Source organism: Solea senegalensis, linkage group LG10 (genome assembly GCF_019176455.1).
Source record: "Solea senegalensis isolate Sse05_10M linkage group LG10, IFAPA_SoseM_1, whole genome shotgun sequence".
Lineage (NCBI taxonomy): Eukaryota > Metazoa > Chordata > Actinopteri > Pleuronectiformes > Soleidae > Solea > Solea senegalensis.
This window is the reverse complement of record NC_058030.1, coordinates 14,271,598-14,297,784: the sequence shown is the minus strand read 5'-3', so window position 1 is coordinate 14,297,784 and position 26,187 is coordinate 14,271,598. Positions and strand designations below refer to the sequence as shown.

The window sequence follows — 26,187 nt, the reverse complement described above, 5'->3', positions numbered from 1 at the left end:
CATTTTTTTTGTATTGATTTGTGAACATTGCTGTAAATATGCTTGTGCAAGTGAGCATAAGAGGCAAAGAGACTGACTGGGCAGCTGTGAGTAGGAGAGACGGATTATGCATAAAGGAATAACAGTCAGAAAAGAAGAGATGGAGGATAGTGGCTCTGATTGATAGTTTCAATTAAGTTGCACTGTCAGATTACTGAGAGGTTGAACACCCTCCATTCCTTTGTCAAGGTCCATTTGTCAGGTGCAATTATTGCCAGAGGGCATTCAGGTACCTGGCAGCCTCCAGTCAAGAGGACGAGGCATCTGTCACTCTGGCATGGCTTCTTGATAAACTAATGATTGCTCCATAGAAAACACATGTGCTGTTGTTCCAATTGTGACAGTTTTCATTATTAAGGCATTAAAAGTTGATGTGCTCCAGTTTATAACAAGAAGCAAAAAACTTTGGTTTAATGTTTTTAGAAGAAATATAGTTGATATGTTTTACATTTGATTTGACTATACCAAACCGTTTAGCTTTCTTGATAGTTTAATTTAAATAAAATTGAAAAGAAACAAAAAAAATCGGGCACTGTGGTGTAATTGTGTAATAGGTTGCATATTGCATAGAGCTTACTTTGTTACTGCCTCTGTGTATGCTGCCAATCACACCTGCTCTGACTCTCCCACTGCAGTGTGTTGGCACCTCCTCTCTTCACCTCTCTGACACCTCTAATCTTCATTAGCTAAATCTATTGTTTTTACCTGACGCTTTCTTACTGCTTCAGCTTCCACAGCAGAAGTGGTTGAAGTGGTTGAAGCTTGGTAATATGGTAACAAAGTCCTTGGCTAGATTATCACACTGCTGGACTGTTGAGCTTTTGTGCATGGATGGACGGATGGATGGGTGGAAGGTGGAATGGCATGATGTGTTATTCCTCCTAGATGTTGCAGTCTAGACCACACATAAGCAACATATGACCCTAGGGTTGAATCACAGAAACCCAAGCAAGCACAGTCATGATCTTAACGCTTTATCCTCCACCAGAGGGTCGCGGGAGGTGCTGTGCCAATCTCAGCTACATCGGGCGATAGGTGGGGTACACCCTGGACAGGTTCACCAGTCCATCACAGGGCCACGCACAGATAGAGACAAACAACCATTCACTCTCACACTCACACCTATGGTCAATTTAGGGTGTCCAATTTATCTCATCTCCACATTGCATGTTTTTAGACTGTGGGAGGAAGCCAGAGAACCCGAAGAAAACCCACGCACACACAGGGAGAACATGCAAACTCCATGCAGAAAGGCCCTTGTTCCATCTGGGGCTCGAACCCGGGTCTTCTCGCTGCAAGGTGAGAGTGTATCTGACACGGAGGCCAGAACCTTGCAGCAATCTTGGGAAGTTACAAAAACTTTGTGGATTGTTCCTCATCTTTACCCATTGCCTTGGTCATCCAATAGTGGCGACATTGAGAAGGTCAGCAGCAACAGGCTGGTCAACATGATGGAAAACCTGTGCCACTTTCACCTCCAGGACCACTCTCATGTCTTTCTCACCCCCGAAACTGAACTGTAACCTCTTATAGATTTGTCACTGCTTTTGAATTTGGCCTTTAAAGGGACAGTTCAGGCATTTTTTTAAATTTGGTTGCATGACGGTACTCCCACCACTGACATCACTGTGTGCCACACCATGTTGGCATCACTGGAAACCATTCAAGACATGAACACTCACCATCGATGAAAACATGGCTGCTAAATGAAACACAAGAACTGGAAACTGCTCCCTCCCTCCACCAAAGATCATTGAGAAAGTCAGTGACTTTACAAGGGACACACTTGTTGTTCCTTTACTGCCTCCACCAGTAACTACAAAGGCATTGTTTTCTGACTTAAGCGTTTGAAAGCCTTCCATTTACCTAAGTAACACAAATTCTCTGGTCTAATGAAAGGATGCAGCCGTAGACCAGCAGTGCCTGTGTTTCCTCAAGCTAAACACAGATTTCCTTTCCAGACTTTGGTGCAGCAGAGTGGGAAATTAACACATTTTTCCAGCTGGAAAATGTATTCTAACGGTTAGATAAAACAGGGAATTTAAGCAGACATAGTGTTTATTAGGACATCTTTCTGTTAAGAGGATACAATCTGTTTTTCCCAGTGTCCGAACGGCCAGCAGTGAGGGTGAGTGTGTACGTCTGGTTTGACAATGGCAGAGCTATCAAGGTGTCAGTACCTTGTACAATTACAGTTTGTTTGTTTTTTTATTTTTTTTAAAGAACAACAACACTTGAATATCCATTCTTTGGGCTCATGGTTAATGTTGACTTTACTTTTTTTTTTCATTCTGGTTTATTATGCAGGGGGGAAAAAAGGGACTCCACCTCTCCTCTTTCCTTCAGTCTCACCATTTATCCCTCTTTACTTCTCTACAGGGACTCACTGTTCTTAGTGGGCATAGCTGTTACAACTTGCATAGCTTTAATATTGTCCACCTGTACTGTTTTATGGATAACATTTTAATATCTTACATTTTCTGGTTCACATTTCAATCAATTCACTATTATACTTAAATTTGGCAGAATATGATACATTTATATAAGGTAAATTGGACTCTCTAAATTGACCATAGGTGTGAGTGTGAGAGTGGATGGTTGTCTCTATATGTGGCCCTGTGATGGACTGGCCAACTGTCCAGAGTGTACCCCGCCTATCATCTTATGTCGGCTGAGGTTGACGTAGCTCCCTAACGTTTTGTCAAGGAGTAAAGGTAGTGTTTAAATATCTGGGGTCAACCATCCGAAACAATGGACAATGCACAAGAGAGATGAAGAAGAGAGTGCAGGCAGGGATGAGTGTCAGGGTTGATGTGTGACTTAAGGATAGCAGCAAAGGTGAAAGAGAAGGTCTACAAGACGGTAGTGAGACCTGCTATGATGTGTGGCTTGGAGGCAGTGGCAGAGCTGAGGATACTGAGCTTTTTCGTTGGGAGTGACCAGGATGGACAGGATTAGGAATGAGCATGTTTAACGGACAGCTCAGGTTGAACGGTTTGGATATAAAGTAAGAGACGCAAGAGGAGGAATAGTGATTAAATTGAACAAAGGATGTTGAAGATGGAGCTTCTGGGCAGGAGATTTTAGGAAGACCACAGAGAAGGTTCATGGATGTTGTCGAGAAGGACATGAGGACAGATGGTGTCACAGAAGAGGACACAAGGGATAGGACAAGATGAAGTCAGATGATCCCCTAAAAGGAGAAGCAGTAGACAGGAAGAAGAAGCTTAAGGGATAAAAAAGTAATTAAAGTAAAAGAGGAAATACTACTGTAAAGTACACTTCTGATCTTTTAAGACATCTTGGAATGTCAAATAATTATTTAGCCTGCATATTTTTGTTTATTTCCAGGAGTACTTTTCTTTTCTATTTGAACATAACCAAACAGCTAGCAGCAGCTGTTCACATCCAATCCCACAGTGGGTCAGGTGTTTGATAGAGAAAAACAAAGGATTACCTGCACACTGAATAGCTCTGAACCTCCCTAGGGGATGTCATCTGTGACCTTCCATGAGCTGGGTATTGCACAGCTATTGTGAGCCTTATTGAGGCAAAAAAAGAAATGTAATGAGCTGATTGAAAGCACCTACAGCAGGGAAGTGTTTGTGATACCTTTCAGTGCTGACTGTATCCAATACCCTGGGACCTTCTCAGAGGTCATAAACCAATAATGTTAACTGGGGCCTTCACAACTATTCAATGTTTCTCTGCTCTCCCTCTCCATCCCTCTTCCCTTCTCCGCACTCACACCATGATGACAATAACTTTGTTCTCTCCCTCTATCTAGTTTATGATCTTCCTCTCTCTCTCTCTCTCTCTCGCCCCCTCTCTATTCATCCAGACTTGACACCGCAATTACTATAACTATTATTATTACTACATATTTTATAGCTACTCATTTCTGCTAATGTTATTACTATCCTCATCTATCCTTCATCTATGGCTTGTCCCTTTCTGACAGATGATGAGTTGGTACCAATCCCCCATAGCGTTGGGGCAAAAGCGGCATGTCGCACCCTGGACAGGATGATGTCCATTTTTCTTTTCACCCACCTCTCCTTCACTAACCACCTTTGCTTCCCCCTTCTTTCTCTCCTCTCTCTTAAAGTGGTTGACGTTTTCTTTTTCTGCATGTTATCCCTGAGCAATGTTTTCACTGAGCTTTTGCCCATTGAAGGCCCAAGTGGTCAGTGCAATGACTGTTTTATACAATATACTTTGATAGTTCTTAATTACACACACATCAGTGCAATTGCACATCACTACCTTTTAAACTCTGGGTTCCAAACCTTCAAATATTATCAACCTGACCTTAATTCTATAACTTTTATATTATTTTGGCTGGTGCATGCTGGTGTTCTGTCAAGGATTTCTGCATTGTTATTGAAAGAGGAACTCAAGAGACACTCCTGCAAGCCTCTCAGACTGTGAGAAACAAGATTCTCTGGTTTGATGAAATCAAGATTGAACTGTTTGGCCTCAAGTGAAAGCCTCGTGTCTGGACAAAAGTGGGCACTGTCCATCACTTGACCAGACCTGACAGTGAGGCATGTTGGTGTTATTCACTGGCAGGAACAGGGACACTGGGATGAGGGGGAAGCTGACCTAAGTAGAATACAGAGTTAGAGAGTTACCTGAGCAACCAGGACCTGAAACTTAAGACCAATCTTCATAAATGATATTTGTAATTTCCAACTGTAAAATATGTATTAGTCAACCTTATTACAAATACTCAATAAGTGACATGAAAAATCTTCATAAGATGTTCCAAACCATTTTACTGTAGTTTTGAGAAATTTCTGGAAAGTTCAGACTCATTTTTAATAATGCTGTTGGTAATCCTTTATCCCCTTTCAATTCATTCTTACTCTTGACCTCTCCTACATTGTCCATGTCAATTAATTATATTAAAAATATTGTGGACATTTTGAGAAAATTAAAGTACGTCAGCTCAACTTTGAATAATGAGCTCTGTAATTTACATTTCATATATTTAGTTGACTAAAAACCAAGTCACCTGAAAAACTATTCACCAAACTATGTGAAGATACAAATAGTCACAGCAGTCTTGTTGACAGTTTCACATTACATTACCCACACATAATGATGCCCATGGATCATGCATGCTAGAAGGAACATGATGAGCTTTCCAGTCACGTATGACTAAGTTTCTTGATAGAATCTCTTCCCTGGTACTATAACAATGGCACACTGGAGGTCAGCCTTAGTTACAGTCTTACTAAGGGCCCTTGATCACACTGAAATACACATTTCCATTCCAACTGACATACTGAGACCAGGATTAAGAAGCAAACACTGACCTGTTTTAAGCATGTCATCAACTCTCTCATTGGATTTCCACATTGCATGACATGGAGCATGTGTGGAGAGGAATGACAGATGCGGCGAGGGCTAAGTATAGGATACTTAGGATTGCACATACACACGTGTGCTATGTGTGTGCCATGATATATATATATATATATACACCCTGTCTCTCTACCATCTGGTTGTCAAACTGTAATTACACAGCACATCATCGCAAAACAGCTTCTGCATCCGTGCCTGCAACTCGAGGCAGTGCATTTTCAGTAAGAAGGTCCTGAGGAGAGTGTAAAGGGGATGTTGGTGATGGTGACCACCTTCATTAGCTTTGGACCCAACTTTTTAGGAAACGTTTCAGTTTAAAGAGGAGTAAACGTGCTTCTGCAAAAACACTGCATTACCAAAACACCAGAGTTCAGTAGAATGACATTAATATTTGATTGTCATTAATATTTCACCTGGCTTTTCTCACTGTCCCGAGACTCTCAGTTTTTCTCTCCTTTCACTCAGAGTGCTTGTACACACCTATAGATCTGCTACCTTTGTTCACTCAACCCTGCACATTTCTTTGCCTGTTTGTGGAATGACGATACCATATATCAGTATGGGATGGTGCAATGGTGGGGTGGAAAACTGCAGAAGCAGAGGACCCAGCACACAGACTTTTATCTAGCTCCCTGCAGCAGGCTTCCTGCACTTACATTCATTTGGTGCCTCTGTGATTTGCTCCAGATTGCTCCAGAACAGAGCAGCTGGTTGCTAATGTTGTGGTCTGTAGTGGTCTGTTGTCATCTGATCTTATTTAAAAGGCCCCTTTTACAGACCTCTTTCGAGGTTATTCTACTTCAACCCATTGACCTGACAATGAAATGATGGCTTTTGAGCTTCACCTCGATTTGTCCCCCATAGATTGTAGAAAATGTCTTTTTCTTCCTTCACTAAACCATTATATCCACCTCCTAACTCATCGATGCATGGTGCCACATGTACAGTAAGCTCACATTGTGCCTGGGGTTTGACCACAGGACAGTCTGCTTTGGCCTCAATCCCTGTGTCCATGTTTGTTTGGTAAGAGATGAAAGAGCATGGATGAAAAAATAACATAGAAGGGGGGAAAAAAGCCCATCCTTACCACCTACATAAAGGGGCCTGTGTGTAAGTGGTTTGATATTTTTATGACCTCCATGAAGGAGGTTACGCTTTTGGCCGTGTCTGTTTGTGAGAAGCATAACTCAAAAAGTCAAGGACAGATTCAAACGGAAAATGATTAGGATGAAGGTCATTTGCTTGTATTAGATTTAATTTCTTTTAAAATGTTGTATGCAAATTATTAACAGTTAATTAACATATCAGTGTCACCACTCAGATTTAACACCAGCCTATTATTTCATAATGCAGGTGCAATTATTAGTCTCCATCAGGTGCAGGTATTAGATTAAATGTCAGAGATGGGGTGATCTTATAAAGTTGGTATTTAAAATACAACAGTTCCCTGGCATAAACAGGTCATCCACTAAATTGGTAGCACAATATGGGAAAGAATCCCAAATTCATCATTGTAACATTAGTGTATCTGTGAGTGAGTCAATAGAACATAGTATATTACTAGATATTTCACAATGTCTTGAACACACTCAATTTATATCATAAATCAGTTTCCATGCCAACATCATATGATCACCAAAGTGAACTCAATAACCTGGCTCATTGCGCTTCAAATTGACATCAAGGGAAGCAGCCAATCATTTCCAGCAATGGGCAAGAGGTGAGTCAGCTTATCATAGTGCTGACAAACAACCATTCATGTTACCCAACGCAATCTGGCCGAGATCAGGGTTAGAGTCTATCTATCTATCTATCTATCTATCTATCTATCTATCTATCTATCTATCTATCTATCTATCTATCTATCTATCTATCTATCTATCTATCTATCTATCCATCTATCCATCTATCGATATCTAGCTATGAAGTCATGAACTAGGTGAAGTCACCTTTTTAACACTGACTATGGGGTGCGAGACCGTCCATGAAGTTTCTTCTATCCCCAGTGCTCCCTGCACATGCTCAGCTGGGACACACTCTCGGCTGTTTCCTGCTGTAATTTGACCTCTGACTGTTCTCTATCACAAAGATGAACAGCTTCTTTTCCATCAGTCCCTAAGAAGTCGGCCACTTCCTGTCACGGTGCAACATTTGTTTATGTGAGCCATGTCAGAGAGCATCAGCTGAGGCGTGGGAACGCAGGGGAGTGCACGGGGGACCCCACACTCAGTCGACTGCACTGGGAGGCTGAATATTGGGGGTAAGCACGTAGAGGACAGCCATACACACTTGGATGATAAACACGCGGATGCACTCGTTCATGCTCCTCCTTACAGACACTCAGGCGACAGAAACACTCAGTGTTTTGTCATCTTATTTCATGCAGTCTTGCTGCTACTACTGGGGCTTCTGGAGTTACTGGAAATGTACAGTTTTCCTTTACAACCATTAGAGTTACAGGACCTAAGTCAAGTTTGTTTTCATTGACAATCTTCAGAAAACCTGGATCAGTGGATATTTAATGATTAATTTCCTTGATGCATATCAATAAATCAGTATTATCTTTATCAGTATTCTTTTGTGGAAAGGCCATATCCATCCTTATGGTTTCTAAAAAGCACAAAAAGTAAGGACATTTGTGGTTGGTCGATTTCTGGTAACAATGCTTCTTGGCATGAGGAGGTGATGCCAGGCTCTTGTGGCTGTGTTCTTCTACATGCTACTGGAGCCCCTGTTCTTTAAATTAATAAATTGTTAAATGGCCAATTATGTTTTGTTTCTTCAGACTCCAATCATCCAATCCAATAGATGACATCGAGCAAGAGTCAATAGCAGAATAAGCTGTTTGGCACAGGCAGAGAAGATTTGGCAAATGTTTGTGTATCATGTGTGTAATGTTTGGGTTTGTTTGTATTGGTGCACTTATTACCAGGAGCTGCCATACAGTCTGTGCTCCAATTCCTGTTAGAATTGGCTTTCCTGACTGACTGTCTACTAATATAAAGCCTTATCCCTGTGCTCAGAAGCCCCTGGGGGCCCAACAGAGAGGGGATTCCTGTCTTTAAAGACATTACCTGCCAAACACCACAAAGACACCACATTAAACTCGGAAGCCTACAGCAGCACAGACAAAGGACTGTTAAATGGAGCATAATGACCTTTACTGCCATTTTAGGTTATTTTCACACCGAGTTGTGTGCCATTATGAGATTGCTGTTGTTGGCATTTCTTTCAAGTAATTTGCTCTTGTTAGGGATTATCCTCTATTAGAAAGCTACAAACTTTAAAGTTGTCAAGCAGGAAAACTCTGTAATCTCATAATCCAGTATTGCGTTTATCATCTTTTTTTAGTGTGTAATTATATTGCAATGTGTTAGTGACTCCAAGTCCTCATGAAGCTAGAGATGGTGGTAACAATATTTATGTACAACTCATATGTGGATGATTCCTCGCACTCATGTAAAGAAAGCTTTGTTGTTGGAACAATGTGGCCCTGTGGTTACAGGCGCTAAACAATGCTTGTTTTGTTTCTCTTTTCCTCTTCTTTGACTTGTAGTCTTTGGGGGGATGATGGGATTAACCTCAAAAAACGGGCCTGTGAACACCAACAGAAATACGCCGAGTTACTCTTCCTTGCACACGTACAACATGCCCCCAAAGAACTGAGTATGCATTGTTAGTTTGCACTAATACATTGTCATGTTTTTTTTGTTTTTAAGGCATCATTAATTCAAGTTTTGCCATTTTGCCAAAAGGAAAAAGATGACGTTCCTGTGCAGCAATTTATTCAGCTCTTAAAACTGTCCTTTTCAAAAAAGAAAAAGAAATGTTATGCCTGCAGGGAAGCGTTACGGTATTACAACTTGTGGACACAAATGGCATGACACAAGCCTTGCATGGTTTTTCCCTCCTCCAAATTGCCCACATTTTTCCACCTCTTGTCTTCTGTCTCAGCCTGGCTCTCTGCCTTCTCTTTCCTTGCTAGCACATAATGATAATTAGCCAGTGTTAGCTGACGTCCTGTGCCTACTCCTGGTCACACCTTGTCAGTGAGGCCTCTCCTGTCAGCAGTCCACCACTAATGGGCCCCTGCCTTTGCTCTGACAGCCAGGATGAGCCTATCTTCCTCAGCTGCTACCTCTTCATTAAGGCCTGCCTCCAGCTACTATGGCACAAAGCTCAGCACCTTTGGCTCCGTGTCTGTCACAGCAGCTGGGGATTGCCACGCCACCACAGCTCCCGCTCCCACCCAGGCCAACAACCGCAACCACATCCACACACATCATTCATATCAGGATATAGATTAACGAAATCTGGAGACACAATCTTTTCCTGTTTTTTTTATTCACAGCTGTTTGAAAGGAAGGAAATTGATCTTAATTATCAGTAATTAATAGTTAGATGCTGCACTAAGCTTTCTCTCTATACTGTAGTGAGGATGTGAGTGAATATCGATCTTTATAATATTTACTCATATATGACTTCACTTTTGAGAAGTGGAGGATTAAGGATCATTTATCTTTTTTTCAGAATAAGGATAAGGTCGCGCCATCACTGCAGATTATTTGGCCTATTTGAGCAATCCGAGAGACCAGGTGCAGTTTAGTCTAGTCTAGTCGCCAGTGCATCAGTGGAATGACTGCAGTGTGACAGTGTGTGGTTGATAGCAGTGGGGTGTTGGCCATGCCTGTGGGTGTAACAGGCTGTTGCCCTTGACACTCTGGCACATGGTCAAGGTAACACAGGGCAGGTCTATACCATCAGCGTTCCTCACTCTCAAGGCAAACTCTTAAAGCCTGAATTGTGTTTATTTATGCAAAGATGTTTGTTCATTGGAAAACGTTGCGAAAGTGTTGATGCTATTTTTTGCTTGCATCACGATGAGTCATGCTCAACTGGAAAGCCAGACTATTCCCATATAATGTCCTTGTTGATGGCATTGTAGAGGCTTACTCACACACTGCAATGAAACATGTACGTCCTGTATTTTTGTTTTTCAAAGACGACAGTCACATGATGTCACGAGAAATCATACACTAGTCTCATTTCATTATTATTTCAATATTACTCAGACTTCCCAGTGGTGTAGTTATTTAGTAATCATTTTCCACTAAGAGGTGTTTGCCTCTACTGTGAATTACTCTCTCTATCAGCATGGAGATTTGCTGATGCTTTTAGGCTCTTACTCATCTCCACAGAATCTGAATCGATCTTACTTTATCCAGGCAGAGTGATTTGGAAATTCAATTCAGAGGGGTGACATTGTACAATATTGTGGGTGGTCAAACACGCTGTCGCTTGCAATGCAAAAGTTAAGAACACTAAGAAAATGTAATCGCTTTTAAATACAAAACATATGCAATCAATGTCAATTCACAACAAGCTACAACGAGAACACTCACTCTAATCTATATTATCATGAAGTGCTCCTTCTGTAATTGTGCTATTTTTGTAAACGCTTATGAGAAGAGAAAAAACAGATCTGGGCTGAATGGATAACCATGACTGCAATTATGTGACGAAGAAGGCTTTATACATATACTGGATTTGGTTTCCCCATCCATCCATCAATCTTATACCACTTTATCCTCCACATAAGGGTCATCCTAGACAGATCACCAGTCCATCACAAGGCCACATAGAGACAAATCCACTCTCACACTCAATTTAGAGTGTCCAATTTGCCTAATCCCCAAAGCTGCATGTTGTTGGACTGTGGGAGGAAACCGGTGAACCCAGAAAAAAACCCCACACGCACAGAACATGCAAACTCCATGCAGAAAGGCCCTTGTTGCAACTGGGTCGCGCACCCGGGTCTTCTTGCTGCAAACTACCTTTAGTACCCTTAGTATTTAGTCACATGTGGCAAAAATGGCACTGCCCGTACACAGGTCATATAGTTCAACAATATAATTTAGGACCAGGCTATGATGAGCTTATCCGGCTTAACATGTTTTTGAAAAACTGACAACTCAATTTAATAATACAGAAAAATACCTATATAGTTTTTCAAATACAATCTGACAGCTGGTTTTTAAGAAGTAAGCCATTTAACGAATTAGCTGCTTTTAGTTTCTGCTTGTAATAAAAATGAATAGTCAACTATGAAGTAAGACAAAGTTAGACAGCAGACTGTGTCAGTGACCGCTCTGAAGCTGATAAATATGTTCTTGAGGGTGTTTAAGTGTTGGATGTGATAAGCCATAAAGGCACAGAGACTTAAGAAGAGGGTTTTTAGTGGCCCTGTAGAAAAGAGCCTCATGTCATTAAACAAACTGATGAGATTTTGGTTCCACTTGACAAAGTAACTGTAATTTATTTTTCTAGCTGGATGATCGGTAGAGATTGGATTTCTTCTGCGTGCTGTTCCAAACGCACAGGAAGAATTAGCAAAACAAACAAGTAACAACTGCTCATTCTTTTTGTTTCCCCAAGAGACTGAGGTTCCCTTCAGCAACACATTTTGTCTGGACTCTCCAATGAAAAGTTTAAGCACCAAATTTGCTTTTGGTAAATTGAAATGTCACACCTGATTTACTCTAGAGTTGATGCATATGAATGGATGGAAGAGATGTGAAATTGATTTTGGACTGATTGGAGTGATAAGCTGTCTTTTTGACAGGAGTGTCCAAGTAACGGCACATACCACAGCACAGAGTTAAAACAGGAAATGCACTCTCCGGTGCCAAGCATGGCAAACAGATGGCAAACAACAGGGCCCTGTCAGTCCAGTACAGGGTTGTGGATTTGGAAGAAAATGGATGGTCAGAATGGATGATATCAGGCCATCTGTCTGCATTACAACAAGGCGTCTTTTTTAAGAGGGTGGAAAACTTGCTCCCACTCTTAACTCAGATCTGTTGTGATAGCACATAACAACTGCGCTCTTCCCTCCTCTGTGTTTGACTCTTTATGCAACCAAATCCCACAATGGCAGTTGCATAATGATCTTTGTTGTAACATTTCTCAGTGTGTTTGAGTATGCAGCATGGTGGCACCAATGTTCACTCACAATCTCTTTGTTGCTCTTTTTTCACAGCCCTTCCTTTGAGTCTGTTTTTTTTTTTTTTCCCTTTATCCTCTTTCTGCCTGTCTCCCTCCCCACCTGTGGTGTTGGATTGCATCAGTTTGGATTGTGATTCATGGTGGGGGCAGGAGGGGATGCTGATATCTCTCCCTTGCCATGAAAAGATGACTGAGACATAGATATGAAGGAGGCTGCGTAAAGAAGGAGCCACTAAAGTTCACACACATGTAGGGGGAGACATTCCGGCTGCTTGCTACCAAGTGGAAAAGAGTTTGTCCGCCCACACACTGAGGAGACCACGAGATGTGTGTCTGGGCCTGGCTTAGATGCTGCTGGCTTTCTCTACTGTAGCAGGTGGTGCACATTTTCCATTTACAAGAAAGCACTATGTGTAGGCAGCAAAGAGGAGGTGCTGTCATCTATTCCGGTGGCAGAATACATGGTGACATTGCTGTGGATGGACCTCATCCTGGCACAGTTTCATTTAATGTTTACAATATAATGTAAGGGTGGGGAAACTAAAATATTTAACGATCATAATTCTTATTTTTCCATAATTCAGAACTAATTCACATATTGCAGAAATCTACTTAATTTGATTGAAGTATTTTGTGAATACTATGTACACCATCATTTAGTGATTTAACATCAGCAAAACAGGCCACTAAACTTCAGCACTGGACCAACATCACTATATCTCTGATGATCAGGCAGAGTTTCATTTTGTTTTCCCCTGCTGGAGACATTAGAAATGCAGCGGACTTATTAAAAATGATAATTGTCTTATTGTCATACATGCAGGCACAAGACTGCAACATGATTCCAAATCATCCATCCATCCATACTCTACCACTTTATCCTCCACATGAGGGTCACGGGCGGAGCTGTGCCAACCTCAGCTGACATGGGGCGATAGGCGGGGCTACACCCTGGACAGATCGCCAGTCCATCACAGGGACACATATAGAGATAAACAACCATTTACTCTCACATTCACACCTATGGTCAATTTAGAGTGTCCAATTTACCTAATCCCCATATAGCATGTTTTTGGACTGCGGAAGCCGGAGAACCCGGAGAACCCGGAGAAAACCCATGCACACACGGGGAGAACATGCAAATCTCACATCTCAGAGATTCTACATTAACACATTATTTCAAAATAAACTGATGATACAATACTTTACAATAATTTAGAATTGAGGGCCACACATGTGGCGTGGTACTCTTGCCTTTGAGGCATTAAGACCGGGGGTCACAAACCCCTTTTCTCTGGGCAAACAAAATCTGATATTGGGTATTTAAGTTTTTTTTTTCCATCGGTTTATTTTGAAATAATGTGTGGATTGAAATGTATTGGAGATGTGAGATTTACATCGAATCTCACCGCTAAATTCTGAAAATATGAATAAGTGTCACATGCACTAGACTCCTGAGGTTCTCCGGAGGTTGTCCATCCAGGCTATGAGAAGACAGCAGAAGAAAGTCAAGAGGATTCATGGCAAGTGAGAGAGATTCTCATGCTGTTCTGTACACGGCTCAGTCGTGTACACAGTTGTTGAGGAAGTTTTATTTCTGAAAATGAGTGTGAGAGTGGAGTTGTAGCACTGCTAAATAGTGGTGTCATGTCTCTGGTCCTGAACTTCACCTGGACCCTTTTGTATCATGGCTACATGAGAACGTTTTGGGGCCGGCATAAGACGACAGTTTATTTGATGGAGAATAGGCCAGGACCTTTAACAGACAATGACAAGTGAATGGACAGCTTAAATGTTGTGCAAGACATTTTCAACTCAAGATAAGAGACACTGGCTCAGAGTTACCTCTTATCATCATGACCCAGAAAAGTCAAAGAGAACTCAGGGGGCCATTGCTCTGATTTAGATGTATTTCATGTGAAGGACCGTTGAAAGGATGATGAGAGAGTGAAATTGAGGGAGACAAAATGTATGGAGATCATCCCCGCTTTCATTCAGCAAGTGTCGAATTGGAGATATTATGCAAATGATGGCGATTATTCACACAGTCATTGGTTTCCGCAATTAGGATTACCGTGGGTCTTGTAGCAATTCCAGACCTGCTTCTGCGTTCTGAGTTTTAACAGATCCCTGATTTGTTAGAGAGTTGACGGAGGTATCTTTTAAATCCTTGGCTGATCTATAACTCAAAACTATTCCTCTCTTTATAACTGTCTGAAATATGACACGTTTAATGGATATTGTGGATAAAGTGTTTTCAATGGTCACTCACACAATTCCACTGTTGAGGTTGTAAACACAGGAATCATTGTTATTTGTCTAATCCAGTCCGTGTGATATCAATGAGTTAATAATGAATGTTTTGACATATACGCAGAGAATGGCAATCACTCATCAATTTGAGGACCTTTAGTCCATGCTGCAGAGACACTGAATGTCCTGTCTTTGTCTGGAAAGCACATTCTACTTGTGAAAAGGCTGCTTTTTGAATGTGAATGTGAACATTATCTGTAAAGATGGTACAGATACTAACAAAATGCTAAGAGGAAAGCTAATGAATATAACGCACCATGACCTTATCGTTATCATCCGACGTGCCGAAGCGCGACTAAGTTTGCCGTCTACAGCGATGACACAGTCATTGTCTTTTGAAGTATTTACTTTTCAGAGTGTTTGAAATTTACTCAATATTTATTTAGTCTTTGTTTCATTATGTGAGGTCACATTGAGATTAAAATCTCTGTTCAAGACCCGGTCAGTTAGCAGCATCAGACCTGCGCTTCAACAATCACATTAACAACAAATAACAAAAAAAATCAATTGGGAAAAATAGTATCATTCATTGTATATAACACATATAATTGTCCATAACTTTTCTTGTACATAATGCATATAGACTATAGTCTACCTTTCTTTAATCCCTTGCTTGTTTTATGTTTCTTAACTGTTTTTGCTGCTGTAACAAGTGAATTTCACCGATGAGGGATAAATAAAGTTTATCTTATCTTATTTTATATAAGCTAGTGCGTACTGAGTCAGTTTTCTCTTGACTTTCACATCACAGAAAAACAAACAAACAAATGGTGAGAATGACGGCGAAATGGATCGTGCTGTGGTTCTGCGCTGTCACATCGTGTTGTTTGTTCTTTTCTGGCAACAGTACTGCAGTTCATACGCTGCCGCACTGTATTGTGGGGTCAAAGACTGGCGAGGAAATTTTGGTGCATGCTCCGAAAGCCAAGTCCGACTCCATATACATGAAGGAGTAATCGGACTATAAATTGCATTATCTAGGTATGTTAGTGTGACTAAGACTACTTGATTTTAGTCAGACCAAATTATTGTCTTCGTCTGACTAAAATCTGACTTTTCACATGCGTGAAAATGACACATGGACATGATACCAGTATCTGCCTCTGTACGGCTCTTATCCCTTTGTGCAGCTCAAATTCTACAATACATCTAATCTGCCGGGGGGTATGCAATATGTTGTACTGCTTGAGATGTGCACTTTCTGAATACTGATTACAGAGGCTTTACATCCACCCACTGTATATAAATATACTCTGGCCTGTGTTACAATTTGATTTAATAGTGATATATTTTATTTTATTTCTTTTTTTCAGTTTTACTTATTCTTGCCTGGAAACTTCTGCAACTTCAAGTTCACCATCACCAACAGTGCCATAATAACATTCCAGTGGTATATTGTATAAATGCAAATGAGGCAGCATGAGAATGATGGTACAGACTTTTCTGTGCCCCCACAGCTGATATTTATATTAAACTGTGCACTGATGCTGAGTTATGTTTGATGATGGGCCAAAGCTTGTTCAATTCTCAAAATGTGATATGCTCCAGTGCCTCCGGTCATTATACTAAGAGCCAGCATCCTTTAGAAAGCACTTTTAATGATAAGAGTTCTCTAATAAACCACTACAGACATTGCATTACTGTCAAATGCAGTTGTTAGCAGAGCACCAGTTGTTTCATTATTGAAAATATGATTTAGATGTCAGTATCACTATGATGCAGCTTTGTTGATCCAAGCCGAGGCATGCTGGTCATAAACATGAAAATAACTGTCTTGTGTTATAATGTGACAGTTGCTCACTTTATAACACAAGAAGGAAGATGAAGAAGGAAGTGTACGTTATCTGAGGAGCAGTTCCACACTGATGCTATGCTGTTTTAGAATTTTACAGTAAAAAAAAACGAAGCAGAGCTGCGTCTTTGTTCCAGAAATAATTCCACCACAGGATTTCTTTTGACCCCCGGATTTCCAACTATTTATGGAGCCTCTGCTTCCTGTTGATGTTGATATGTTAAGTGTCATCACAGCTCTGTAAGACAGGCAGCCACCTCACACTCACACATTGCTCAAAATGACAGATTTTTCTGCATCTTTTTTTGTGTGTACCTTTAACACCCCCACCTCCCCTTGGGCAATTGGAGCTGAGATTGAAGGAGAGATGGATGGTGTTGTTTTGAACTGTGACAATGTCTCCATGCAAGTCATTCCATTATTTATTTATTTATTTATTTCATAAATAATTGGCCAGGACCGTCTGTGGGAGCTATTAATAGAGCTAATTGTTGTTTTGCCAAGGAACACAAAGTGTAACAGTTTGAGGGTTTTTTCTGTTTACCCAATTGACAACAGAAGCTTTAGTTTTGTTGAAGCTCCTCACACAGCACTTGACCTCTGGTTGACTCTGTTTTTTTTTTTGCTGTAAAACACTCGTCCAATAGCAGAGTCTGCCATCGTGGGAGATAGAAGTACAATGTGTGTAAGGTATTGATTGAATTTGTGCCATCTCATCTCTTCTAGCCAGAGGCTCTTGAACAGTTAAGAGGCAAAGCTTAAATATGTTTAATTCTCCTTTCACTCGCAGCCAAAGATATTAAGTCCATCTTTCTTCAGAAGGATCTATCTTCCACTTAAGTTGAAAATCAATACAGACTGGTGAGGCCAGTCAGTTATCCTGGATTAGATCGGATCACTGACCCTACTCACACAAATGGCTTGCAAACACATGAACCACTGTTCATTTGGTCGGACTGACCACAGCATTATAAGCTCCATTAGGTGTGGCACACACACACACACACACACGCACATAGAATTCACACACTCTGTGGTACCTGCAGCGCTCAGCACAGTTGAATCTGGAACAGTAACCTTGAGAGTTGACAGCGTAAATGACAAAAAGATAGAGCAGGAAATGTAAGCAGAGAGAGATGAAATTAAGTGATTGGGAACAAAAGAGTGGATTATTTAGACCTCATGGTTCATTTGGATAAGCCCAGAGCCTTCTGGTGAATATTACATGATAGAGTTAGATTAGAGCAGATGAAAGGCAGAGGACCGACTCCGATGAGCTGCATTTAAACATGTACTTAGATCTGACTGCACTCTGTTTCAATGATGCAGCTGAAATTGTGTTGTGAATTTAGTCAAAAGCAGGTGAAATCGGAGTTCGGAAAGCACCTGGCCCTAACGCACCTTGCAAATGCATGTGGGACTTAGCCTGGAGGAAGTGCCAGACTGCCGAGAGGATTTTAGACTCATCAGCCTCTGTTAGGTGAGTGTTTCTGCTGAGTCAGAATATCAGGGTGTGGTATGTTAAAGAGAGAAAGCCACAATACAAACAGGTTGGATTTCAGCATATTGTCATAACAATAGAGAATTCAATTCCAGACACATGGCGGAGGTCCATGCACGCTGTAGTGACGCAAACTGTGCTGCATCTTTTGGAAGAATGCTCCATCTCCACCGCAGCGTGACAGCATGAGAACATGGCTGGAATGCACGATGACTGCGAGTGTGGTAGAAACAGTCGGCTGTCATTAGTATGCAGCACAGACCTGTCTTGTCTTGCTGGACCTTTGCAGAAACTCTCCCCCAGAACAGCAGATAAATGATCTGTAGTGAATAGAGAAGCTGAGGCAAATCTGAGACCTTTTCCTACACAAGGAGATTTCTTCTGTTTCACTGCAACTGTTCAATACACAGCAGTCGCCGCCGACTCAAATGGAGGAGTTATGTGAAGAAAGGGGTCAACGTTTCACTGTAACACTGGCACAAAAAAGGAAGCAAGGAAACCAAGAGAGAATGTTGTTAGGACCTGTGCTCCAGTGGCTTACCCCACAACTCCTGAGTGAGCTTTATCAGGGACAGCCCTCCAAGCATGACCACAGTAATGAACCTATTAGCTGTGAAATTGAGTTTGCCGATAAATAGGGAACAGATGAGAGTTTAGGGGGCCCATTCTGCATTTCAGCTCTTTTTTTTGAGTATTTATAATTACATTTGAGCATTAGCATCTTTATAACAACTTCATTTGCACATGTGCTCTCCACTTTTCTTCTACTTAAACTTCACAGTTTTGTGTACTGACACTGTCTTGACACTGTATTGACCAAATCCATGTCATTACTGTGGAGAGCACTTTGGAGAGTCTTTTCCCAAACAGGTGAATCAATGCACTTGAACTGTTGCTTTAGCAAAAAAAAAAGGACCCAGACAATTTTAATGTGTACAGAGAATGGCCCACAACATGTCTCCATTTGCATGGACATCCAATCAACGTATCCCATTGTGGCGAATGTCAGACCCCAGCTGATTGATTGTAGTTTCACTTTGCACCCCTCTGCTCAGAGCTGGGCAATGACAGAAAGGACACCCAGATGAATAATGCATGTCCGTATCTACCCATTTTGTAAGAAGAATGCAAGAAGAGAAAGAGATGAATAGCCAGTGAGAGACACAGATGGACAGAGGAAAGTGGGAGAGATTCTTTGGAAGTGGAACGTCCAAATGACACAGTGTCCAGCACGGCATGTGCGACGAAAGCATGAGCAGCTAGTGATTTCTATCAATTGAGTTGTTCTTTGAGAGGACTGCTCTTTTATAATTTACTGTAAGACTAGAAAATCAAAAAAGCTATCAGCGGGTGATGGTCCCTCATTACCTTATCTAATTAAAGGTCACAGAAGGTCTTCATGTCGCTCTCAGAATTTGCAAATTACAGGCCAAAGCCATTAATGTGCCATTCGCTCGTCCAGCACTGAAACCAGGAACAGAATCACTCAACGCTTGCTACAGTGAAGTATTAATGTTGGACCAGAACTCACCATTGACTTGAGGCAAGTTACACTTCAGCTAGTGGCTCAAAGACACTGCAGAAGAAATATTTTATATAATAGCTTTGGCAAGGAGCCATCAACGTCTAAAGGTCGAAGGCCAAAATATTGAATTTGTATCAGTAGCTGTGTGGCTCTTTTTTTGGATGGTGCTTAATCACTCTGCGGCAAAATTGAATTACCCTCATACAGACACCAGCCTGCATCCTTCTGTTGCATGCCATTATACAATATGTGGTAATTTTTGAACATTATTGTTCTCCAATTCCACCGCAGTGACTTTCCCTGGTGCTAAATGTGAAGGTGGTTTCAAGTGAAGGGGATGAGTGGAAAGAAAGCGGGCGCAGGGCTGACATTTAATCTTGTGATCTCTCTTGTATGAGTGCTCTCAGTAATTAACACTAATTAAGATGCATGGCCAGAAATTTCAATCGTCTGAATGCTAAAGTAGGTGAACACATTCACAGGCTGACAAAAAAAACTGTGGTTTTAATATGAACTGTGAAAGTAAGGTGTCTATTTTTCTTTTTATCTAATTAACATTAATTTCAGTTGAATATGTTAATTTCCATCGTGAATATCGTGAATAATGTATTGGACGCACAACACTGTCGACACAAAAAGCTTATTTTTAGCAGTGTCACTATTGTCACTACTGGTACTTTCTTTTCTCATGTATCCCTGTAATTCAGTTGTGTGTCAGCTGGCTCATACAGTCAAAGGCTAATATATTGCAGTGTGAGTGAGAGAGAGAAAGAAAGATTAGCAGGTCCATGGATGGAGGACGGCGACATCCGTGAACACTATCGCCGCTTAATGTGAATTTTTAATACATTACACAGATAAAGATACTTAAGTCTTTGTATCTGCACACTGTTGGTGGCCCAGAATCAAATTGAGTCACCAAAAAAAAGAGAAAATCATATGATGGACTATTTCTACAACAAGTCCTTGTACCTTGCTCATTTTCAACCCTTAATCCTCACACGGTACAGATCTGTGCCGCAGATGCACCCTTGGTAAATTGTTGTGGGAATAACACACAACTCCTTTTATGGACATCCTGGGGGTGTTTATAGGTCACACATTCAGGCTTTAAAAAATGCATTTTCTTATGGGTTGTTGAGTCAAAGTTATGATTTATTTTATATCGCATTTTTAGTAGTGATATAAAATAGCAATAACTGTTCATAACGGATTTCCAAATTTCAAATTCAATAAGATTTTAAACATTTGAGTACTTTTTGCTCTGGTGTGTTTATAGTTGGTGAAAATGGAAGACATTTTTCATCAGATTGCCATGGTTGTGCTGAAAAAAAGGATATAAGACACTCTGCACATTCTTATAGCCTCTGTATATTAGCCTCTGTGTATTCTTTATGTTTTAATATAGTAATGAAAAAAAGCAGCTTTGTTTTCTAAGAGTTAAATGATGTTCCTGAGCATTGGTTTTCACTGACATACATTCTGAAGTCTCTCTAATACGGGCAGTTTTGTCCTTCTCTGTCTCTCAGGTTGCTTACAAACTCCAGCAGCTGGAAAAGGTTATCTTTTATTAACACGATAACGATATGTCACATGAAATGATACAGACGAGTGACCACATGATCAAGAACCCAGACAATCCAGCAGTCGCTGGCGCTTGCAGAAAGATTTGAATGTGACCCAGTTTTGGGAGATTACTTGCGTTTTGTTGACGTCACTGTCTGAGACGCCGAAGGCCTGACAACTTCCACACAAAGGCAAGTCAAATTTGACGATTCCCTCTGCAGAATGCTGGATTGTGGGAAGACGCTTGAAGTTTTAAGTGGTGCTCAGCCTCCTCAACAAATCTAGTGATTTCAATGAACTCTGATAATGTTTTCAAAAAATTAGAGGTCATACTTTTGCATCATTTGTAATCTGATTGTACATGTTCCAGTTTTACATAGCAGCTTATAGTTGCTATCAATGCACCTATATGGGTATATGGGTGTATATGGGTGTTATACTATAGGGTGTAATGCAGACATGTACAAAGTCCAGCCCGTCGGCCCTATCACGGTCCTCGGTCAGATTTTGTACGGCCTGCAGCTTCGATTTTTTAATGTATTATTTATGGCGAGGGAGGGACTTGGACAAAAATTGGCCTTGGTCACACAAGGATGCTTTGAAACCAGACTCCCTGGCTTGAAACCCACCTCTGACACACACCTAAATGCACTTAGTATGCATGTGGCATAGATTAGGTTACATATAAAATGACAATTGTGACAATGAAAATTTTTATAAAGCAGTGCATTTCTGTGTAAATGTTACTGGTTTTTTGTGATCAATTGTTTTTATTGAAATAAAATGCACAATGCACATCATATACACGTTTTTTTTTTCTTTTTTTTTTTCTTTCTTCCCCCTCCCCATACAGTGAATACAAACAGAAAACAAAGTCAACAAAGAGGTAACAATATTAGAACCCCCATATGTAAATGTTACTGTTAAGGTCTGAAGTGAACATTGGCCACTCGTTATAAAAATAAAAATAATAATGATCATCATCATCATCATCGTCATACAACGAAGTAACAAGTTCTCCTCAGGATCTCACAGTTTTGCTGTAATTAATTTGGCTCAGAGAGGCTGAATTTACAGTCGACTTTCCAAAACAAGGTACAAGCACTTCTTGGTGTGATTTATAGTGATCATTAGCAAGTTCCTGGAAATAAGAAGTCTCCCAACTGCATTTACAAGGTCTGAGTTTAATTTATCTTTGGCTTTTTCAAGTTGGATGAGTTTGTTTCTTTGTTTTACCATTGGTTAATTTGCCAAGCTTTATCTAAAAAGGATGCACACACAGTAACCATACCATACACAGTCTAGACAGACAAGGATACATAAAATGATGTAAAACCAAAACCAAATCAATCGTTTGTTATGTGAAAGGCTTTTGACAATGATTTTGAATCCCCAATTAATCACCAAAACATAGAAAGTTTTAATTTGCTTGGTGTCTCTAAATATGTTGCTTTTCTTGTCCTTCAACATAAAATCCCTCCATTTCTGACTTCCCTCTCGGCAAAAATGAGCCCTCAGCCTGTCAGTGGCTAATGGCTTTCTAATTGAGTCTCCACAGGTAGTCTACCTGTTAGTGGAAGTTAAACAGGAATAGTACGGGCAGGACACAGATTTCCACCATGCTGTTGTTGTTTTTCTGTGACATATTCTCACGGTGAGCAGCAGGAAGCGATGTCCTCAACATTTATGTTGTCCTTTGTCTCTCAGCCCCACTCTTTGACTCCATTTATTCACGGAAAGCATCAAAATATAATCATGAACACCTTCATTACTGTGCAAAGTTTTAGGTATAGTAACAATAACGCTGTATAGGAAAAACTTTCAAATTGATTATTTAGTATTCGTTTTATAAAGTGATAATGCATTGACACTTCTTGAATACCTTTATGTTGAGAAGAGGAGAAAAATAAAGTTATGTGGACACTGGAAATGCCTCAGTGCTTCAAAACTCTGTTTTGTTATTGCACCATGATACGGCCTCTCATATTTCTTTGAGCCTGTCATACCACCACACCACACATCTCTCTGCACCCTGCATTTATACCTTGCCTCTTACCCACCTTCAATCTTCTTTCCATTATCCCTCTCGTAAGGTCCATTTTCCACTCTCCATTATCATTCCCTCACAGTGCTGTCTTTTTTTGGAGACCATCTACAGTATACGAGCCCTTTTAAAAGCCTTTCGGTGTTTTTTTGTTTTTTTGTTTCTGACGAGATTTAAGGATAGTGTCAACATCGCTAATAACACCGTACGCTATTAATGATTTATATATTCCCGTTGCCTCATTATTCTCAGCCATCTCTCATCTCTCACCTTTATCCAAATCAGCAGCTCTGTGTATTGATCAGAGTGGGGAGTGCATTAGTGCCCAAACATGGAGTCTCAATCTCAGCGTGGTCGAACAATGAAGGTTTATCGATCGCGCTGCTCATCTGACAACTAGCTTGTTGCTGTGCTGCATATGCTTCAGTGACACTTTTAACAGTTGTTGCTGGTGCACTACATTGCTTGCTGCGCGGAAATGTGATCATTAAGAAATGCATTCTTTGCAAATCATTTTTATCGGCCGATGGTCGCGTCCTTCAACCACAGCTCGGAGCCAGTGTGACTAAAAGCACAGAGAAAAGCACACAGTCTGGGAACCTCTCGATCCCCAGGTTTGTTGTTCTTTTTCCAACCTGAATGTCAGAGTTTGCTTAAAATCTCACACAATCACGCTCACATTTTTTGTCGTATGTACAGAAAATGGCTGTGCAGTCGACAGTCACAGCACAGAAAGATGTCAGGATAAATGGGACAGGTTACTGTGGAAATAAAAGGTAGTTGATACAAATCTAGATTGGCCTTGATATGAATTTTAATGATTGCCTCAGTGCAGTTCTCCTCATCACATGCTATAATAAATTACACTCCTTTTTTTTAAGGAAAGGACAAAATGTTATTCAAGTTAAATTATGTTCCTGTCCTGGGTTTATGTTTCGACGTTGTACACAGTGTCCTCATGATGTCACTTCTCATCAGGGTTAACACAACTAATTGCCCGATCTCTTGTCTGGCACAAGGCCGTTTGTCTCTGAGTGTAACATCAATTAATTATGAATAAAATCAGATCGCTAAGTGTCATTGCTCAATTTGTGCCTCCTATTCACAACACTCTGTCCTTTGGGCCGCTTGCACGTTACATTACACCGTGTGAGACTAAAATAGAAAACCCTCACTTTGTGTTTCCTGCACAGGTTTCTGACCATATCTCTCTTGAAGTGGTTTTTGAAATGGAATTCACAGACATAACTCTGTACTTCTGTGTCTTTTTTACACTCATCTTGCTCTGAGCAGTGGAGCAGGAAATGGGAGTGCACTGTGTGTGCACTGTGTCCAGGTACTACTAATGTTGTGGGGACCTAAACTGTTTACACATTATAGGGAATTGTCTTCATTGTGGGGACAAAAAGCAAGTCCCCATAACATAAAATACTACATTTTAAGGTGAAGATATGTTTCAAGGTTAGGTTGAGGTTAGGGTCAGGGTTAGGATTAGGCCCGTAGTAATTGTGGTTAAGGTTAGAGTAAGGCTCCAGGAAATGAATATCATCAAAGCCAATGGAATGTCCCCTCAAGTCATGAATGTCGAACGTGTGTGTGTGTGTAGTTGTTACCTCTTTGGGACATTTTCTAGCATAAACACTGACCTTGTCAGGACCAGTAGTCCTCATGAGAACCAGATCCTGGCCTTGCGGAGGCAGAACCTCATGTCAGAGACTCTTAATTACAGTTAACATCTAAATTGTGGTTAGATTTATGTTAGGGTTAAGCATGAGTTGTTTATGGTTAAGGTTAATGTTACGACTCTATAAGAATAGCTGTTGGAGTGGGTATTTAAAAGGAAATCTGAGAATGTGCATGTAGATTATGCTGTGTTTTCTGGTGTGGTTCAGAGACATGTACATTTTTTATTATTAATATACAACCTAATTACACTGATTTATTAAATCTCATGCCTTACAAGTGGAGAGAAATTATTATTTTACAGCTGATGTTCAACACATTTAATGATGTTTGGAGGAAGGGTAGGGTAGAGTGAAGGAGTAGGGATTTGAATCCATGATTAATGCAGCATTGTCCTTGTATGTTTCAGTGAGGAGAGAGGATGGAGGTGAGCCTACAGCATTAGGATTCAGCCCGTGCTGCTGCAGGAGTCTGCTGTGCCCTGTACAGATGTTCCTCTGCCTTTCAGATTACTGAACAGACACTTCACAGACCCTTCATTGTGGATGCATTCTAACCAGCTGTTTTCCACACCGGGTTCAAGTCCACTGTGTACTGTGTCACTCCTCCAAATGTGGCGCAACGTAGTTTGGTTGTCTGTTTATTTGGTCTCAAGCGTGTCGTCTCGCCGTAAACTCTCACCATAAGCCGTTATTAAATACATAAACATGTATTTCTGCGACCCCTCTGTGTTCATTTATGTTCATTTTCAGAGGAAGGCTACAGTGGATGTGAATGTGACATATTTGAATGCTGTGCTACTGAAAAAACTGTTTGGGCTATTATTTGTAGCAGTGATGACATGCTGAGCACGGCTCTGTGGTTGCATAAAAAAGTTACTGCTCTGACAATACAACACTTTAATGGCCCCCATGCTGCATTATAATTTAAAATCAGCACAGCAAACTCCATCACAAACTTAACTTTTTGCTCAGTGCATCTCTGAGCAGCACCGACTGGATGAAGATGCCCCAGTTTACATTATTTCCCCCTCACAAGTGACACAGATCTGAATGAGAGCAGCAAAACCTGAGAGCAGCATCATTTCTTTCCACTTTTAAATAGGGTATATTAGTTAAAACATCAAGTATAGACACCATTAATTCACCTTGGCAACTTAAATGTAGGAAGTAACCATATTTGACACCATTATGCAATGTTTGTACAAATATTTAAGCAGTTTATTCAGCCAATCTTGATTAACCTTGCAAATAACAATAGAATTTTCTTGAATTTTTACATTTGACAGCGTCACACATTAAAGGTCCAGTGTGTGAGAATATGTGACATCTAATGGTGACACTGTGACT

General features: G+C 40.7%; 1 protein-coding gene across 1 annotated transcript in view; it reads left to right on the top strand.

The window, feature by feature from the left end:
• Positions 1-25,511, top strand: part of LOC122775978 (solute carrier organic anion transporter family member 1C1-like) — a 56,255-nt gene extending 30,744 nt beyond the window's left edge. Inside the window, exon 16 of the mRNA XM_044036260.1 lies at positions 25,248-25,511. Coding sequence (XP_043892195.1) covers positions 25,248-25,250 — 3 coding nt within the window. The 3' untranslated portion in view covers positions 25,251-25,511. The remainder of the gene's footprint in view (positions 1-25,247) is intronic.
• The last annotated feature ends 676 nt before the right edge of the window (positions 25,512-26,187 follow it).